The sequence below is a fragment of the Staurois parvus genome, unplaced genomic scaffold, assembly GCF_062004578.1.
Source record: "Staurois parvus isolate SC_StPar_1 unplaced genomic scaffold, SC_StPar_1.0 ptg000397l, whole genome shotgun sequence".
NCBI classification, from domain to species: Eukaryota; Metazoa; Chordata; class Amphibia; order Anura; family Ranidae; genus Staurois; species Staurois parvus.
In genome coordinates, this window is record NW_028318193.1 from 798,644 (window position 1) to 815,680 (window position 17,037).

The following is a 17,037-nucleotide window of genomic DNA, read 5'->3' on the forward strand; positions in this document are numbered from 1 at the left end:
AATGAAATATGCAGCTCTTTAATTTCTTTTTTTTGGGAGATGCTTTACATGGTTTTATTATCTGCATTTATTTTCCTGCCTTCACCTTTTCCTGCTTCTTCTTATCTGTGAAAATTGTAGAGTACCTCACCTTTTAATACTGTCCTACAAATATGTCTTTATAATTTCAGGTTTTATTTTAAGTTAGCACAGGAAAATGCTTTTAACAGAGAAAAAGGCTTAAAAAAACAGAACCTTGAAGGGCACATGTTATCTTTACAAACACCTTTGAGAACCGTCATTTTCTGCCAAGTGTTACTGCAATTTGAAAGTCAAACTGGCTCCTCACTTTTTACAGACAAAATACAAAACTTTAAAATGTTAAAATACAAATAAAGGTGAACACAGATTCTTACATACTTGCTGGATGCAAAGGAATGCAAAATAATTAAAATCATTGAGACAAAGGCATAATCCTAGAGATTTGTAGGGTATTAACCAATAAAATAATTTACCATATAAAACACACTAACAGCTTTATTACTGCAATATAGCACATTCAGATCCTTTACCCCTTAAAGTAAAGTGTTCTTTTAAGCTCTATGTGATATTCAAACAAAATAACCTTAAGCTGCCTTTCCTTCTGATCATGCACTTTGCAGAGTTCCCGAAATCCCATGAGCTATAATAAACAAATAGGAATTTTAGCTTGGGAAGTCTGTTTGATCCACTCCCTTCCATCTGCCATGTGAAGTAGGAAGTAAAGGACCAAGCTTAAATTTAGGTACCAAAGTCGCTACTTGCATATTCATGTACTTTCACGCCTCCCATCACTTTGTTGGACAATCAGCATCTACCTTGACGCATTCTATGTTTATTGGATTAAGGGGATAAGTTGCCAGTGTGTAGCTATACTGTAAATGTTAGGGTACATTTCTGACACTCATTGAGCTGAAGAAGCTGCTTGAATAAGCAGTGCTATGTCCTTACAGAACAAGGCCAGCTGAATATAACTATCATCTAGTATTATTAACCCATTACCCAGATAATAGAGACCCTGTACAGGCACACACTGTATTTGTGTATTAGAACTCTGTAGACTTGGATGCACCTTGTAGCATGTGAACATATACTCTTCTTCTTTAAGTGTCTTGTTTTACATATCTAAAGCAAATATACATATTCGCCAGCACACCATGGATCTTCAATATGGTCCAAATAAGTTTTTATTGCAAAAAGATCACATCACAAAAGAAAGTGCAACGTTTCAGAGCTGCACAGGACCCCTTCATCAGGCAAGTGATGACGACGAAGCGATCCTGCACGGTTCTGAAGTGTTGCACTCTTTTGCGATGTGATCTTTTTGAAATAAAAGACTCTTTGGACCACATTGGAGATCCATGATGTGCTGGCGAATATGCACGTTTGCCTATGATGTTACCAGTCCCAGCTGGTAGTTGCTACAGCACCCACCACTGATGAGTCGAATTTCCAGGAACGCGTGCTGTGGGAATATATATAAGATTGTACCTGTTTTATATATCTGTCTAAGATTTGGTTACGCTAAAGCACTCTTAATATACTAATCTGTCAGCGATGATGGCCTCCCTGGTTGCTAAATCACGACAGATCTACCTGGGACATCTAATACTGGGCCCTAACATCCCATAGACTTGAAGGGATGTTTCTCTTGCAGTATGGCTACATCCTATTGAAGACTATGAGAAATTACTGTTCAGGCACAGAGACTGACATTTGATTTTGTAGGCTGGGATCTAAACAACCAGGGAGCCCACCACTGTGAAGGAAAAGAGAAGAATTGGGGTAGTATATTCAGGGGGCTGGATCTTTTTTTTTTAAACTTGTTCTCCAATGTGAACAATGTTTAGTTTAAATACAAATTTCCGTGACTTTTATTATTACAGCCATAAACACTTTATTATGCACATTTTTTTCCAAGATAAAAGTTAGTAAGTTGTAAAAACATTTTTAGAGCTGTGCAAAAATCTAGCTGTGTATGGGCAAATGGCTTGTGCGGAGTGCCGTAAAATTTCTCATGCGGAGATCAGTGGAAATATCACTACTTTACTAGTTTTGCTATACAATCAAGTTTTCATAAAATATATTTTACCTTCCTTTATAGGCACATGCTCTTCTAGTTTGGGTACTTCTTTTTCTGAAAAAATATAAAGAGTGCATTTGGTAAAAATATAATTTATAAAAGTTTTTGGAGTCAATAAGTGTACATGAGGAAAAAATACCAATAATCAATGTATCTCTGCAATACATACACATTATCTTTTACTTTTGTAGATTTTAAAAACACTTGAAATATTAAAAAATATCTGTTAACCAGCCAAAAATTCAGTGTGCTACTAACGTCCTGTTTGGGCTGACAACATAGTGGGGGTTGATTTACTAAAGGCAAATAGGCTATTCATTTTGCAAAGGAAGATTCATTTTGCAAGGGAATTTTCTCCAGAGCTTTGTAAATGTGGTGAAATTTTACTTTGCAAAAAGTACCCCATTATCTGCAAGAAAAAAAAAAAAAAACAAACAGCATTCCTACTTGCACATGGCTGGTTGATAAAAGTCAGTGGAGCCTCATCTATTTCATATGCTTTGGTTCAAATTCCCAAAGTGCCAATTTACCTCTAGCGAATCAATCCCAGTTGGCCCTCTTTGCCCCACCTTTCTAACCTCTTTGCTCCACACGTTCCATCTCTATGTGCATGCATCTATTTCTTTTCAAGCAAAGCAATGTCCCTACCTTGTGCCCCTACAGCTTGCTCACACTACAGTATGTGTAGAGAAATTGTTTTGTAAGATTTAGTTCTAGGGATGTACCTATGTAAGTAGAAACTGATCTCCCAGCAGCTGCCCCACAAGAACTTTCCACACATGATAATGATGTAATAGGGAGCAAAAAGGAGCTTTAGGAACAAGGTAAAAAAATAAAATATTGGGGCATGATTAGAAAAAAGGTGGACATGGGGGACATCTAAGCAGACTTTTGAGACAAGCAAAGCAAGTGAAGCTAGCTTAAGCACATATATGATTATTTGCACAATTAGAATGGTGACACAAGTCTCCTTTGGCACTTTTCCACCTTCAATGTCCTCATGAAAATTGATCCAACATTGTTACTTCTGTACAATGAGCAGGATGCTGTGTTAGGAAGCAGCAAAACTGAACCAGTATACAGTAAGGGCTCATGCACACAAGAACTTTCCTCCTTTCAATGTAAATATGCTGATATATTTTGGTGCCTTGAAGCTCCTGGTGCTGTGTACATCCTCCCAGAGACACAAATGGTTGTAGACCCAAGCAGTCTGCGTTCAGGGACCTACATCTGTATGCATGTTTCCCGTAATGCAATTGGTGGATACTTGCATACAGACGTTTGCAACCATTCATGTCTATGGGTGGTTGTAAACAGCACTAGGGGTGTCCAGGTACCACAATATACCAGTACAGCAGTCAGGATCCCCCATGACATTAGTGGTTCCTCAGGAAGCAGTCACAATGGAAAGCTGTCATACTGTAAATAGGAGTAAAAATACAGCTTCTCTAATATAGTATATGATGCACAGCTCCCACAGAGCAGGGGGCTAAAGTTTAGGCATTCTTCTGAACTCTTGAAAAGCCAACATTTGGTCTGAACTTAGTTTCAGACTGAACTGTGGGCTCATTCTGTTTATGACAATCACATTGATCCTAAAGTATAGAGCCACTTGAATCAGTCAAAGACAGCTCATTTTGTTAACATTAATAAGAACACTTGCCACCTGAGGGTTATTTTTGTAGTAATGATTACAAACATACTCCATAAATAGATCTCCATTACTGTGTGATTCTTCTTTAGAATACGGTGGTGGCATAGTTAAGGAAATGTTAAGGGCTCGGATTTAATTTGGGTATGAGTGATTGACTTGTCGGATCAATCTCTGAACTGTATGTTTGATAAGAAACAACTACCAGTTTATTAAAAATACTAAATTACATATAGGGTTTTATGCCTTTATTGCCTTTATAATTTGCCAATAATAGGGAACAGTTAGGATAACTGCTGTTTAAACTGAAAAGGGGTTTAGGACTAAACAATATTCAGTTCCTACTGAGAAACTCAGTTAAAGCGGTAGTAAAGTCCACTTTGTGATTTTTACCTACAGGTTATTTTTTTGGCAGCCACCACATGTGCTCCGTGGGAACGGCATATCTGTGCCATTACTTCAGAGCACTCTGCCGTGGCCCATGACTCCTGCATGCATGCACAGGAATGACTACATTCTAGTCAGATAGCCAGAGCTCGTGAACCTGGAAGGAAGACCACAGGAAGATGGAAGCCCTGTCAGTGGTTACAGCGTGCAGCTGGAGGGCTTTGTTTTAAAGTAAGTAAGGTCACCTGACATTTGCACACAGCTACCAATAATTGTGTAGACAGTACTGGGCATTCTTATTTGAAATCCTGACAGCCTTTTCCCATTGAGTGGCATGAATGTGACCTGTATTAAATGTGTAGACTTGTGTTTGTCTTTTCCCTTACCTCCTAACACCTAGAAAATAGTGGATAAGGCTTCTCCTGAAAATTCCTCATGTAAAGTATTTTCAGAACATTTACATGAGGAATTTTTAAGAGAAGCCTTAGCAACTTTGTGTATGAGTGATTGACTTGTCTGATCAATTTCTGAACTGCATGTTGATGCTGTTTATAGACTTACACCACTTATCCAGGAACCTGGAAATATCATTCTCAGCACTGATACCCACCCTCTATAGAGCGCATTAATATAATTATGTTTTTTTAGAAGTTAAAAGTTATAAAGACACTATCGTTCACTGTTTCTGATCATTCCAAAGTGTGCCTTAAAGCACTACAATTTATGTTTTATTAAACTCCATAAAATCTAATAAATGCCCACAGTCAGCACACATGCATTGTTATGAATCCCTTACAATTACAAGGAACATACTTACTGTATATGATGCCACATAAAATTCACATCACATAATTAATCTACATACTGTACCTTCTTTAACTGGTGGCAATTGTTCTACTTTACGTATTTCTTTTTCTGCATAATATGATAGAAATGATAATGTTGGGGGTAAATGCATATGCTTACATAATTTAATGAACATGCAGTCTGTATCACTGTGTTGAAATTTAAAGTTACTCATGAATTATGCAGCCATGTAGAGGACTTTGCGTCTTATTATGCGTAAATGAAGTATTAGAGTTATGTACTGTTAGCATGGCAATCAATTAAGGCAGAAAGTTTGGTATTCAACTGATACAAATGAAAACTTTGGGGATAGCTTAGATTTTTTTTGGTTGGCTTCATATGTGCAAATAAATAAAGCACATAAATTTTTAAAAAATATTTTGAACACAGATTTAACTTTTATTTTTGTATATTATGGCTGAATGTGGTACTTGTGGATAAATAAATTTTGGCCCCAAAAAATATATTAGAAAAAGCACAGTACTCTTCTAAGTATATGTAAAGTCAAAACATTTTTTGTACTAAGTATAGAGTACGGGAGGGGTAAAACCACAGTCATTTGTTTTACTTTTTTTCATCTGACTCATTAGGGGGGGTTTCCCTCAACTTTCTGTCCTGTCAGGTTTCCAATGTGTGGGAAATTCACTCTTGGACAGTTATTAGGTAAACAAGTATGCACCTTTAGAAGATTTCCCCTCTATTCCTGGTCAACTCAAAATTTTGGACTTCCTACCCAGTGACCCAGTGTTGAGGAGTGAATCTTCCTAACGGAGACACAGACAACTATAAAAAGTTATATTGTTCTAAAGCCTCCCCACACTATCCAAATCTAAATAAAAAGGTTTGACTTTAGTCATACAATACTTTTGCCCTCTTGCTGCCAGGCCCTGCTCTCCACTTTTAATCTCTGCAGCCAGCCCATTTTTGCTATTTTCCACTTTTTTTATGTTTCACTATTTTTTACTTACAGCTTTAACAGTTTGTAATATATCTCCAAATATACCCCCTAAATTATATATTTTTTGGAAGCATAGAACCCATAGGAAAAATACTACGCTAGTTTTGTGAATCCAATATAATTGCTCACATTTTTATTGAAGCAACATTTTCTAATAAATTGCAATAATGCAATATTAAAGTACACAAATAAAACATAACTTACAAAATACCTACTAAATCTAAAAGTAAAAGCTGTATTAAGGTATTTAATAACACATATTTATAAATCTGGCATTTTTGTAAAAAAGCTAAAGTACACAAAGGTTGACTTCACATCTGTGCTTTGTGGTAATCTCAGATATGAAGGAATACTGAGCCAGAGTGATGTGTTGTTTTCAGAACCCTATGACCGGCATCCTGCTTGCCCCCCCAAACTAGCCATGATCTTCCTGCATTGCACAGAGACCCAGTGGTGTTGATTTACTAAAACTGGAGCACTCAGAATCTGGTGCAGCTGTTCATGTTAGCCAATTAGCTTCCAACTTCAGCTTGTTTAATTAATCCTTGACAATAAACCTGGACGCTGATTGGTTTCTATGAAGAGCTGCACCAGACTTTGCACTCTCCAGTTGTAGTAAATCATCCCCATTGATCCTCAGGTATAAAATAAAGTGTGTGATGAAACTAGAATGGTTTTATATAGACACTTTATAAGCATTTTGATGAGGGGAAAAGAAGGAAGCAGGAAAGGCAATATATGAATAGATTAAACCAAGATTAGGATTTTTTTCCAACAGAAATGCAACAGCACAGCAAGTTTCAGTAATCACGGAACAGAGTGATCCAAAACAAAGATAAATTAATGTGTAATGTATAACCAAGTTGATTACATAAAATCCCCCCCCCAAAAAAAAAAATGGTGAAAGCATTAAACCATCATTAAGGACTTTGCAGGTTTGTGAAAAAGTGTGAATTTATTTTGTTCTAGATGTAGATGTGTAAAAAAGATTCTAACACATAGTTCTGTTAAAAAGGTCTTGATTAGGATTAATTGAGCTACAAATAAAATTTATTTGGCTAACCACTGATGTTTTTTCTGTAAGAGTAAAGATACAGTACTGGAAAGACTGTAAATTTACAGTATTATACACTCAGGATTTGTCAACATAAATTGTTCACTATTGTTTCTGTGTTAAGGGCCATAGTGCACTATTTCATGCTTATGGGTGATAAAAATAAATGTTTTCCATTTCTGCATAAATTATTGTACAAAAAAATTTCCAATAGGGTTGCCATAGCTAGTTGTCTCTAACAATGGAAAACTGACAGCCCTTGCCCATAAAATGCACTGGTTATATCCAGGGGCAGACTGACAACTCATGCGGCCCCCAGGCAATAGGGGATCATGGGGCCCCTGTGTCCTTGACCAAACTCAAAAAAGCCTATGAAAAAAGGTACCAGGGGCATCTCATGGGGCCCCCTAATGACCCCAGGCCCTTGGGCAGTGCCAGAGTTTCCAAATGGTCAGTCTGCCCTTGGTTATATCACAGACATATATATTTTTTTGTTTGCACTCTGCCTCTAGATATGTCCATACAATGGCCGTCATGGAAAACAGATCTAGATGTACATATTTCTGCAATTCACAGAATTACTTTATTAAGTTTCTTCATCTCGTTGCTTATTGTGTTTGACCCAAAAGGATTCAAAGTGAGGCTTTAAAGGTCATTGAAATTAAAAAAAAGATCTACATATAGAAGCTCTTGTAGTTTTTTATGGTCTTTAGTTGTACAGATTGTGTGTATATGATAGTGGCCTTGAGAATATCTTCAAACTCCTCTAGAAGAGTTTTAGTCTTGAGAAAGGAATTACTAGGTTGTCCTTCTTAGTCTGTTTTCCCCACAACTTACAGTAATACATTAAAATACGTTATTTATATTTCCCTTATTCTGTACTCACATGGATCAAATACTTTACCATCATGTTAAGCCATTAATGAACCTGCTGACTTTTGCTTCTGGCAAGCACTACCCAAGAAAAGGAATTTACTGTTGTATAAAGCTATTTATCATACATTGTGGACTTTATACATTTTTACCAACCTTTTGGTAAAGGCTTTTCTTCCTTTGGCTTGTCTTCTGTGTAGATAAAAAGGGAAACACTTAAACATATAGCTAACTGCCACTAACTTGTTTATCATTATGTAGTCATACCAATTTACTTTAAATCAGCTGCACTGGGGAAGCAGCAGAAAACAATTGGAAATTGTGTCTGTTTTGTTTTTTACATGAAAAATATTCTGTATTTTAGTATAAATGTCCCATATGGAACTTTAAAGTGACCGTAGCACATGCCAAATTTATAAACTGCATGAGTTAACATTGGGTATAGCAATGCACTGTATACTTGGGATTTTCCAGTGGCCAATGTGACCATACACTAATATCTCCTTAAGATTCTGTTGGTGTATTTTTAAATTGGTCATTCAGGTTTTGCAATTCCAGGTAAATTGTATGTAAAAAACTGCTTCAAAAATAAATAAGAGCATACTTTAAGGATTTTAAGCAATACATGCAAGCAATTGTCTTCAGTATGTCTATATTTTAGGAAGGAATGTCTACAAATAAAAAGCATTAGATAGCTTAGCTTAGTTTCTATGAGCATGTAAATGTCACAGACAAAACACAAGCCCCAGTTTAGGCAAAAATGCTTTTGGCTGTATTTGCTAAATGGCAGATTATCAGAAGTTCAAAACTTCCAGGGTCTGGACTGACGAATTGACTGCACAATGAAAAACAAAAATATGCTATATAGTTTTTGATTTGTGCCTGAAAACTTAAATTGTTCATATACTGAATATAACTTATGAGCTGCAAAATATAAAATCCTCCTGGCATCCACAGGACAAAATACATAAGCAAAAGCCAAACAAAATGAGAAAATGTTGTGAAAAACACAGCATATTTTGTTAGCAGACTCTAAGCTGTAATGAAAAGTAGCTTTTGATTGACATACTTTTTCTCTTCAGTTTGGAAACCTTTGCTGAAAGAATATAACATATACAATTTACATTCTGGAGGCTATGATGTTGTTTAGTGCTTATTGTTTATTATTGTCATTTTAAATGCACACAATTTTCCTTTTGTATTAAAAAGACACTGTCACCTTGTCCATGCAGAGTGAAGTCATAATGCCCTTGTAAAGAATTTACTCGACCATGACATTCTCACACTACCTGAGCTCCATTGCAGCTATTTGCCCCTCTAGAGCCAGCTAAAATACCCTTCCAGGTATAGAGAAGCATGTGACTTGTCAGGGGCTAGCAGCCAATCATAAAGCCCGAGCACAATCACATCTCTGGGGGAGTGATGTTTCCAATTCCGTAGATTGTTGTTTTCAGTGTTGGCTACGGAGGAACACAAAGCTGTAAGGTAAGTGTATAAGGTTTGGGGATGCCCTTTTCTGAGACACCTTCACTTTGACATGCCAAGTGAATTGTCTCTTTAATCACAATACAAGAGAATTTTACAATCATATACAGTAGTTTCATGTGTCATGTGCATTAGCTAATACATTTATACCTATGTTCACTTTAAGATAAAGTATAATAAGTAATACTTCTTAGTAAAGAAGGCTCAGGTAAAGGGAACACTGCTAAACACAACAGAAAATAGTTAAAGAAAGTTGGTTTAAAAAGCACATTGGATAGCAGGACACCATGTATGGCAGTTTATATAGATATATCCTACCTTCTTTAATAGAAGTTGGTTTTTTTTCCTCTGGTTTTTCTTCTGCATAAAAATAGGAAAAACAAAATTGAGAAAAACCATGGTACCTATTTGCATAATTCATGAAAATACTGCTGATAACTCATTTTAATAAATCTACATTTGTAGATGACCTATAATTTATACATAGATATGGACTTTAACAGATGAAGCATACAAACACGCTGCATATCACTAACAGTATTTGCACATTTCCATGTTTGGTGGTGTGGTAAGCAAGACGTTGGCACGTTGACACAAAGTGGAATTTATTAAAGCACAGCGCTTTTATGGATATTTATTCTGCACCTAGCATGTGTTAACCTATAGGAATAATTGTTTGATTTGCACATTCTGTGCTACATTCACACAACTGTTTCACATATATTTTAGTCTCCATGCACACTAGGTGATTTGATAACACTGGTAAGGTTAGCTGTGTAAAGTCATGTTAAAAACATGAGTTTTTCGGCATTTCTTAGCGTTTTTTCACTAGCGTTTAGCCGTGTTTTTCCATGTTTGCACTTTTAGTGTTTTTTTTTCCAAAAATGCCAATTTGTGGCGGTTTACCACATTTTACCGTGTTTTTCAGCGTCAGAGCATTTTTACAGCTAAAAAACTCCTCTAGAAACCCACTAGTCCTGGGGTTTTTTTTGAGCCAAAAAACATCCCTGCCAAAAAATGTTGATTACAGTCTATGTGTGCATGAACACATAGGACAACATGCCAGGGGGGTTACTAGCTTTTACCGTATTTTTCAGCGTTAGCGCATTTTTACAGCTAAAAAACTCCTCTAGTAACCCACTAGTCCTGGGGTTTTTTTTGAGCCAAAAAACATTCCTGCCAAAAAATGTTGATTACAGTCTATGTGTGCATGAACACATAGGACAACATGCCGGGGGGTTTACTAGCTGTAGAATAAAACATCAAAAGCCAAAAACAGCAGCTGTAAAAATGTCCAGAGTGCATGAGGACTTATGATTGATTACATTGATTTTATGCTTACTTTAATGTTGATAGTGTGATTTTTAAAGGGGTAATGCACGTGTTTATTATTATCCTGGGCTAATATCACCCATTGTGCTGAAAAAGCCTACTGTTTACACAGTTCTATATCTCAAGTTCTAGTTACACAAAATGAAATAAGTCAGAGAAGTGGCACATCCCCACTTATCTTGTATTGTACTGTATATATCTATACAGACTTTCAATTAGGAAGAGAATCTAAAAGCAAGCATCCACTGCTCTTCTCTCTACTTAAACGAGTTAGGTCACGGGTGCATGTATATTAGGTATTTAAGTATAGAATAAAAATTTGATTAAAAAACATTGATTTTTAAAAAAAGTTAAAAAAAATTATAGTTTCCATTTCATTTTGCTTCACGCTTCAGTAAATAAGGCTCTGTATGTGCTTCAGTTATACTATGAATATACTATGATCGAGGTAGAAGTGCTATTACACAGCATTGGAGCCAAGAAGCAAGCCTGAGAGACTGTACTATACACTATATTGCCAAAAATATTGGGTCACTTGCCTTTACACACATGAACTTTAATGGCATCCCAGTCTTAGTCTGAAGGGTTAAATATTGAGTTGGCCCACCCTTTGCAGCTATAACAGCCCAACTCTTCTGGGAAGCTGGATGCTTGGATGCTGTACACAAGGTTTAGGAGTGTGTCTATGGGAATGTTTGACCATTCTTCCAGAAGCACATTTGTGAGGTCAGGCACTGATGTCAGACAAGAAGGCCAGGCTCGCAGTCTCTACTCTAATTCCTCCCAAAGGTGTTCGATCGGGTTGAGGTCAGTCAAGTTCCTCCACTTCTAACTCGCTCATCCATGTCTCTATGGACCTTGCTTTGTGCACTGGTGTGCAGTCATGTTAGAACAGGAAGAGGCCATCCCCAAACTGTTGCCACAAAGTTGGGAGCATGGAATTGTCCACAATGTCTTGGTATGCTGACGCCTTAAGAGTTCCCTTCATTGGAACTAAGGGGCCAAGCCCAACACCTGAAAAACAACCCCACACCATAATCCCCCCTCCACCAAACTTTACACGTGGCACAATGCAGTCAGACAAGTACTGTTCTCCTGGTAACTGCCAAATACAGACTCGTCCATCAGATTGCTAGACAGAGAAGTGTTATTCGTCACTCCAGAGAACACTAGAGTCCAGTGGTGGCTTACTTTACACCACTGCATTTGACGCTTTGCATTGCACTTGCTGATGTAAGGCTTGGATGCAGCTGCTCGGCCATGAAAACCCATTCCACAAAGCTCTACGCACTGTTGTTGTGCTAATCTGAAAGCCACATGAAGTTTGGAGGTCTTTAACTATTGACTCTGCAGACAATTGCCGACTGCTGCACACTGTGTGCTTCAGCATGCGCTGACCCCGCTCTGTCATTTTACATGGCCTATCACTTCGTGGCTGAGTTGCTGTTCCCAATTGCTTTCACTTTGTTCTAATACCACTAACAGTTGACCGTGAAATATTTAGTAGCAAGGAAATTTCACGAATGGACTTATTGCACAGGTGGCAACCTATCTCAGTACCATGCTTGAATTCACTGAGCTCCTAAGAGCAACCCATTCTTTCACAAATGTTTGTATAAGCAGTCTGCATGCCTAGGTGCTTGATTTTATACACCTGTGGTCATGGAGGTGATTGGAACACCTGAATTCAATGATTTGGAGGGGTGTCCCAATACTTTTGGCAATATAGTGTATTTTTTACATGTAAATAACAAGCAGATGAAACATTGAATTTAAAGAAAGCTGAAAAAAGCTTTAAAACGTCCAGCATAGCTTTGTTAGTTATTTCTAAGCCTTCAGCTAGAAGAAGAATCAAAGCATTGTTAAGCTTGACTGACATACTTGTTTTCTTTGGCTTGATAACGATTCCTGCAGGGAAGAAATGTTAAATTGCATATACTAAAATTCTTTATGTTTTATTTTTCTTTAACATCTTTGGCTAGCATTCTTGAGAGTGCTTTACTATTTTGACAAAAACATAACTTTACAGTTATTTTTTTATTTATTTTTTTTTTTTCAGCAGGACAGGATATGATGGGATATTTTCTGAACTGGTACACAGACAGCACTAAAAAACCTGACAGAGATTCTAATCTTTTCTAATATTTTCAAATTTAGCTTAAATGTGCTACTGCTAATATCATTGGAAAGATTTCTATTAACTGCTTTTTCTGGTCAACACTTATAATAGACCCATCATAATAGAAGTTCTAACCCTTACTCATACTATAAGAAAAGCAAAACATGGGTTCACCTTCAAATGTTTTAATATCCCATTTAATGTATTACTTAAAATAAGGAGAGGTAGCTTAAGCATTTTTTTATACACCCTTATGATCTTAAGACCCTCTAATAAATGCCAATTTGCTAAAGTATGTGAAAAGCAAATTCCCATTCCTTTATTTCATCTGCAAATTATTTGATGTTAAAAGAAATACAGCTACTATTTATTGAGTTAAGATGTATAGTTCCTTATCAGCCTTATCATTTTAAAATGCAGAGATATCTCAGTTTTCTACACTAATGTCTCAGAGTTCTAAGGTAATATGGTTGATTTGTGAAAGGATTGGAGAATCTTTACTCATTATCCATGTTTGCTTTGAATTTCCAATCATGAGCAGATTAAATAAATAAACAGGAATTTGCAACATGATTGGAAAACAAAACATTAAAAATGATGCAATCAAAATGGTCCATATTACTATGCGATGTATCCTTGAAGTAAACAGGATATACCTTTTTAAAGCGCTATATGTTTTTGAATGTACATGGTATTCCGCTATATCCCAATGTACATATATATCTTATGAAAAAAATTGTAACAAATAGAAGGTTAAATACCAAATTATGCAATCATATATATCTCCCTCCTTATTAAGTGGATACTATATTTATATATTAGAGTAATTTAATGTCATCAGAAACAACTTAATGTCCAAATATCAATCATGCTGTTATCATGGAACCCTGCTTGTCTTGTCATGTTTCATGAGATAACGCACTTCTTCAGCAGGATTGGGAGAACATATCTGATAAATCATACAGAATGCACAAGATAAAATATCCATATCTGATATATATTATATATATGGTATCCAATAAATAAGGAGAAAGACATATATGATTGCATATTTTTTAAAAATGTTTTAATATATGGATTTAATGTAATTTGGAATAATATTTGTATATAATTCTAATTACTGGTTAGTAATCCTTTGGCACACTGAAACTCCACTTTCTTGAAAAAACTCTCTATAACAAGGTCTGACCCCCATGTGACTCATCATTAACCAATATAGGGGCATTGCAATATTTGGATAATGATTTCATCAAGCATTCCCCTTTGTTGACATTCAGGTTTCAGCTAGAGAATCTCAAGGCCAGTAGCTGAATGGATCCAGGGATGAGTTATTAGTTGGTAGGAAGCTGGCAGCCACCTGCATCCTAGCATCCATGAGATCTGTGCAGGAAGTTTTCACATTCATAACAGCTTCCCAATACAAAATGCCCCACTCTTAGTACCGGGGTCTCAAATGTCCACAAATTTTCAAATCTGTTATCTGAAGCAATTATTTGAGAATCTGTTACAGCCATAGTGATAGATTCTTAAAGTGGGGGTAGTAAGAAGTACCTGAATCTGGCACCTGTCAGTTCTGGTAACTATACTGGAGTAAAAGATTGCCTAAATTGGGTGCAGGTAGTTTTAAACGGCCCTAGCACCAGAAGCATGTTGTTAGAGGTTTATTGAATTCCCCAGCCTGAACTGAAATTTTAATACATTCCACAAATGGGAACAATCATAAAACCGGAGGGGCTGAAAACAGGAAAATTTTATACAATCCATATTGTTCCCAAAATTCAGTTATGTTTCCAAATGTATTGCCATTTAGAATGCACAGTTGCATATGCTTTACTTTTAGAGAGAAACATATTCAATTGCCAGTTTTGCACAAACCACAATAACTGACAGTTTTTATACTTTCCCAAAAGGTGTTATAAATAACTCTTAAAACTTTAAATGCAAAAACTGAGGTTTACCTTTCTTCTTTACTACTTCAATTGGATGTTCTTTGGGTATCTCCAGTTCTGAAAAAAAAACCAATGACATTAGTCCAAATCAAAAATACTTACAGGACATTGTCTACCAGAGTGTAAGTTGTATGAGCTGTCTGAATTCATCCAAAACCATCAATTAAATCCAAACTTGTACTAGAAAATAAATAAAACCTACAAAGTAGAAACTGATGTATGGCTTTGTGGCAATGCAAATAGTTCTTGTGACACATTCTTTCACAAACTCACTGGCTACTTTTATATATTGGATGCTACAATAGTGAGATCTCCATGTCATAATTCCCATGTCTGTTCCTGGTTCACTTGGAAGTTTTGTGTGTTTATTCCCACCTTTGCTTATCCCAGCTTCTCCTTTTGTATTATCCATAATTTAACATAGTTTAAAAGTCCAACAGGAAAAGTGAGACCCCATAATGCAAATTTAAGTGCAGAAATATTACCAATTCTCCAGCATCTACCAACATATTAAAGTGAAGCTCCACCCAAAAGGGGAAGTTCCGCTTTAAGCCTTTGTCCCCCGCTCCCCATTAGGATTGGCACCTTTTGGAAGCGGGGGGCTGAGTACCTGAATTTTACAGGTACCTGCTCTTCTTCCATTTCCTCTGCCTAGGCGATTGGAAGCGGAAGTTGTCCTCCCCCCTCTCTCCCCGTAGTCTTCTGGGACATGTGACAGGTCCCAGAAGACTACGGGGCCATTCACAAAGCGCAGTGCTTCTTGCGCATGCACATTGGGCACCCGACTGTGAAGCCACAAGCTGTTACAGCTGGGTGCCCACACTAAAGATGCTGGCGCCAGGGAGAGAAGACATGGGTGAAACCAGCCATGGTGAGGATACCGCTGGACCGAGAGACAGGTAAGTGTATGTATTTTAAAAGTCAGCAGCTACAGTTTTGTAGCTGATGACTTTTTTTTTTTCAGCTGGAACGATGCTTTACATATTAGGTGTGGGTGGACTGATCCTTTAACATACGTATACAGTATATGTAAAAAAGCAATACATCTATACCTAGTGTTTGAGAATACAATCATAGTCATTCCAATGTGGACAGCTGTCTGAAACTAAACCAGTGTCATTAGCCCTGCCAAGTTCACCTTTGTGGACTAAAAAACACCTCTCCTAATGTTATAGAGATAAAGAGGTAGTCTTTGGTTTATATCAGGAATGAGTGGCTTAGGAGGACAATACTGCTCCTTCATAGATAAAGTGCAGTAAGTGAGCAATGTCACCTTAGTAAAGAAGGTATGTTACTGGCAAGGTCATGAGATGAAAATAAAGGAAAAACAGAAAAAAAATGATTCCAGCCACCACATCGAAAAGCTGATGAGCTGCAATATATTCAAGCTGAACTCCTGGCAAACAGTGAAATAAACAGTTTAAATACATATGTGGGAGCTCTTTTACCTGCAATTAGATTTGTATTTTGGTCCATCTAGTTCTCATATTTACACAGATTTGCCACACAACACACCCCTTCTGGAAGTGAAGAGACTTAATTTCTCTCTAATACAATTTACTAAAATTTACAGGTCCTGTCCCTCTGCCAGCCTGTGAGTGGACAGTGAAAGGGAGAAGCTTCAAACTAAAGAGCTTATTTCTCTATCACTCCGCTCTCTCTTCTCATCAGCATATTCTTTATTAGCACCTCAGCTCTGAAGGAAGATCTATTTGGCTCCTTGTACTATTTCTCCCTCTTCCAGTCTGAGTGCTGCTAACCTGGAACTGCAATGGCTGATACCAGGTCAAATTCAATTATTTACACTACTTCTAAAAAAAAATATGTAATGATGTATTATTGAATGCAGAGCTGCATTAATTTGTGTTTTTTTTCTTTTTAATATCTGCTTGGAGTTCAGCTTTATATTCAATGTAATTGTTAACAGACTATGATAGTAGAATTCATATATATATCAGAGAGTCAACATATAATATAACAAACTTTGGTCATGATATAAGTACAAGTATAAGTAGATTTTGTGATATTAAGTCTGGGTTCAATCTAAAATATATGGAGTAAGCTTTTAAATTAATTTAATTTTAAACTTTACTATTTACCATCATCCTCTCAACCTATCCCATCTAAGTAATTACAGGAGTATAATTATTTCATTTGCAATTGATTAAGATATATTCAGTGCAGCATGAGGTAGTATGCTGCATTTCTAGGTCAGTTTTTGCTGCAAGTTAACTAATTCAGAGAATCGCTGATTTCACTTCACAATTTATGACAAATAGAAA

At 36.6% G+C, this 17,037-nt stretch overlaps 1 protein-coding gene across 50 annotated transcripts in view; it reads right to left on the reverse strand.

Moving 5' to 3' along the window:
- TRDN (triadin) overlaps positions 1 to 17,037 on the reverse strand; it is a 974,263-nt gene that overhangs the window by 521,865 nt on the left and 435,361 nt on the right. For 47 of the 50 annotated variants that reach the window (XM_089686429.1, XM_089686384.1, XM_089686382.1 and 44 more), the window contains 7 exons: positions 14,765 to 14,812; positions 12,569 to 12,595; positions 9,674 to 9,715; positions 8,940 to 8,966; positions 8,027 to 8,062; positions 5,010 to 5,054; positions 2,111 to 2,155 (listed from right to left, as the gene is read on the reverse strand). In XM_089686429.1, the coding sequence (XP_089542555.1) occupies positions 2,111 to 2,155; positions 5,010 to 5,054; positions 8,027 to 8,062; positions 8,940 to 8,966; positions 9,674 to 9,715; positions 12,569 to 12,595; positions 14,765 to 14,812 (270 nt within the window). The remainder of the gene's footprint in view (positions 1 to 2,110; positions 2,156 to 5,009; positions 5,055 to 8,026; positions 8,063 to 8,939; positions 8,967 to 9,673; positions 9,716 to 12,568; positions 12,596 to 14,764; positions 14,813 to 17,037) is intronic. The other 3 variants (XM_089686391.1, XM_089686406.1, XM_089686389.1) reach the window with 3 other exon arrangements.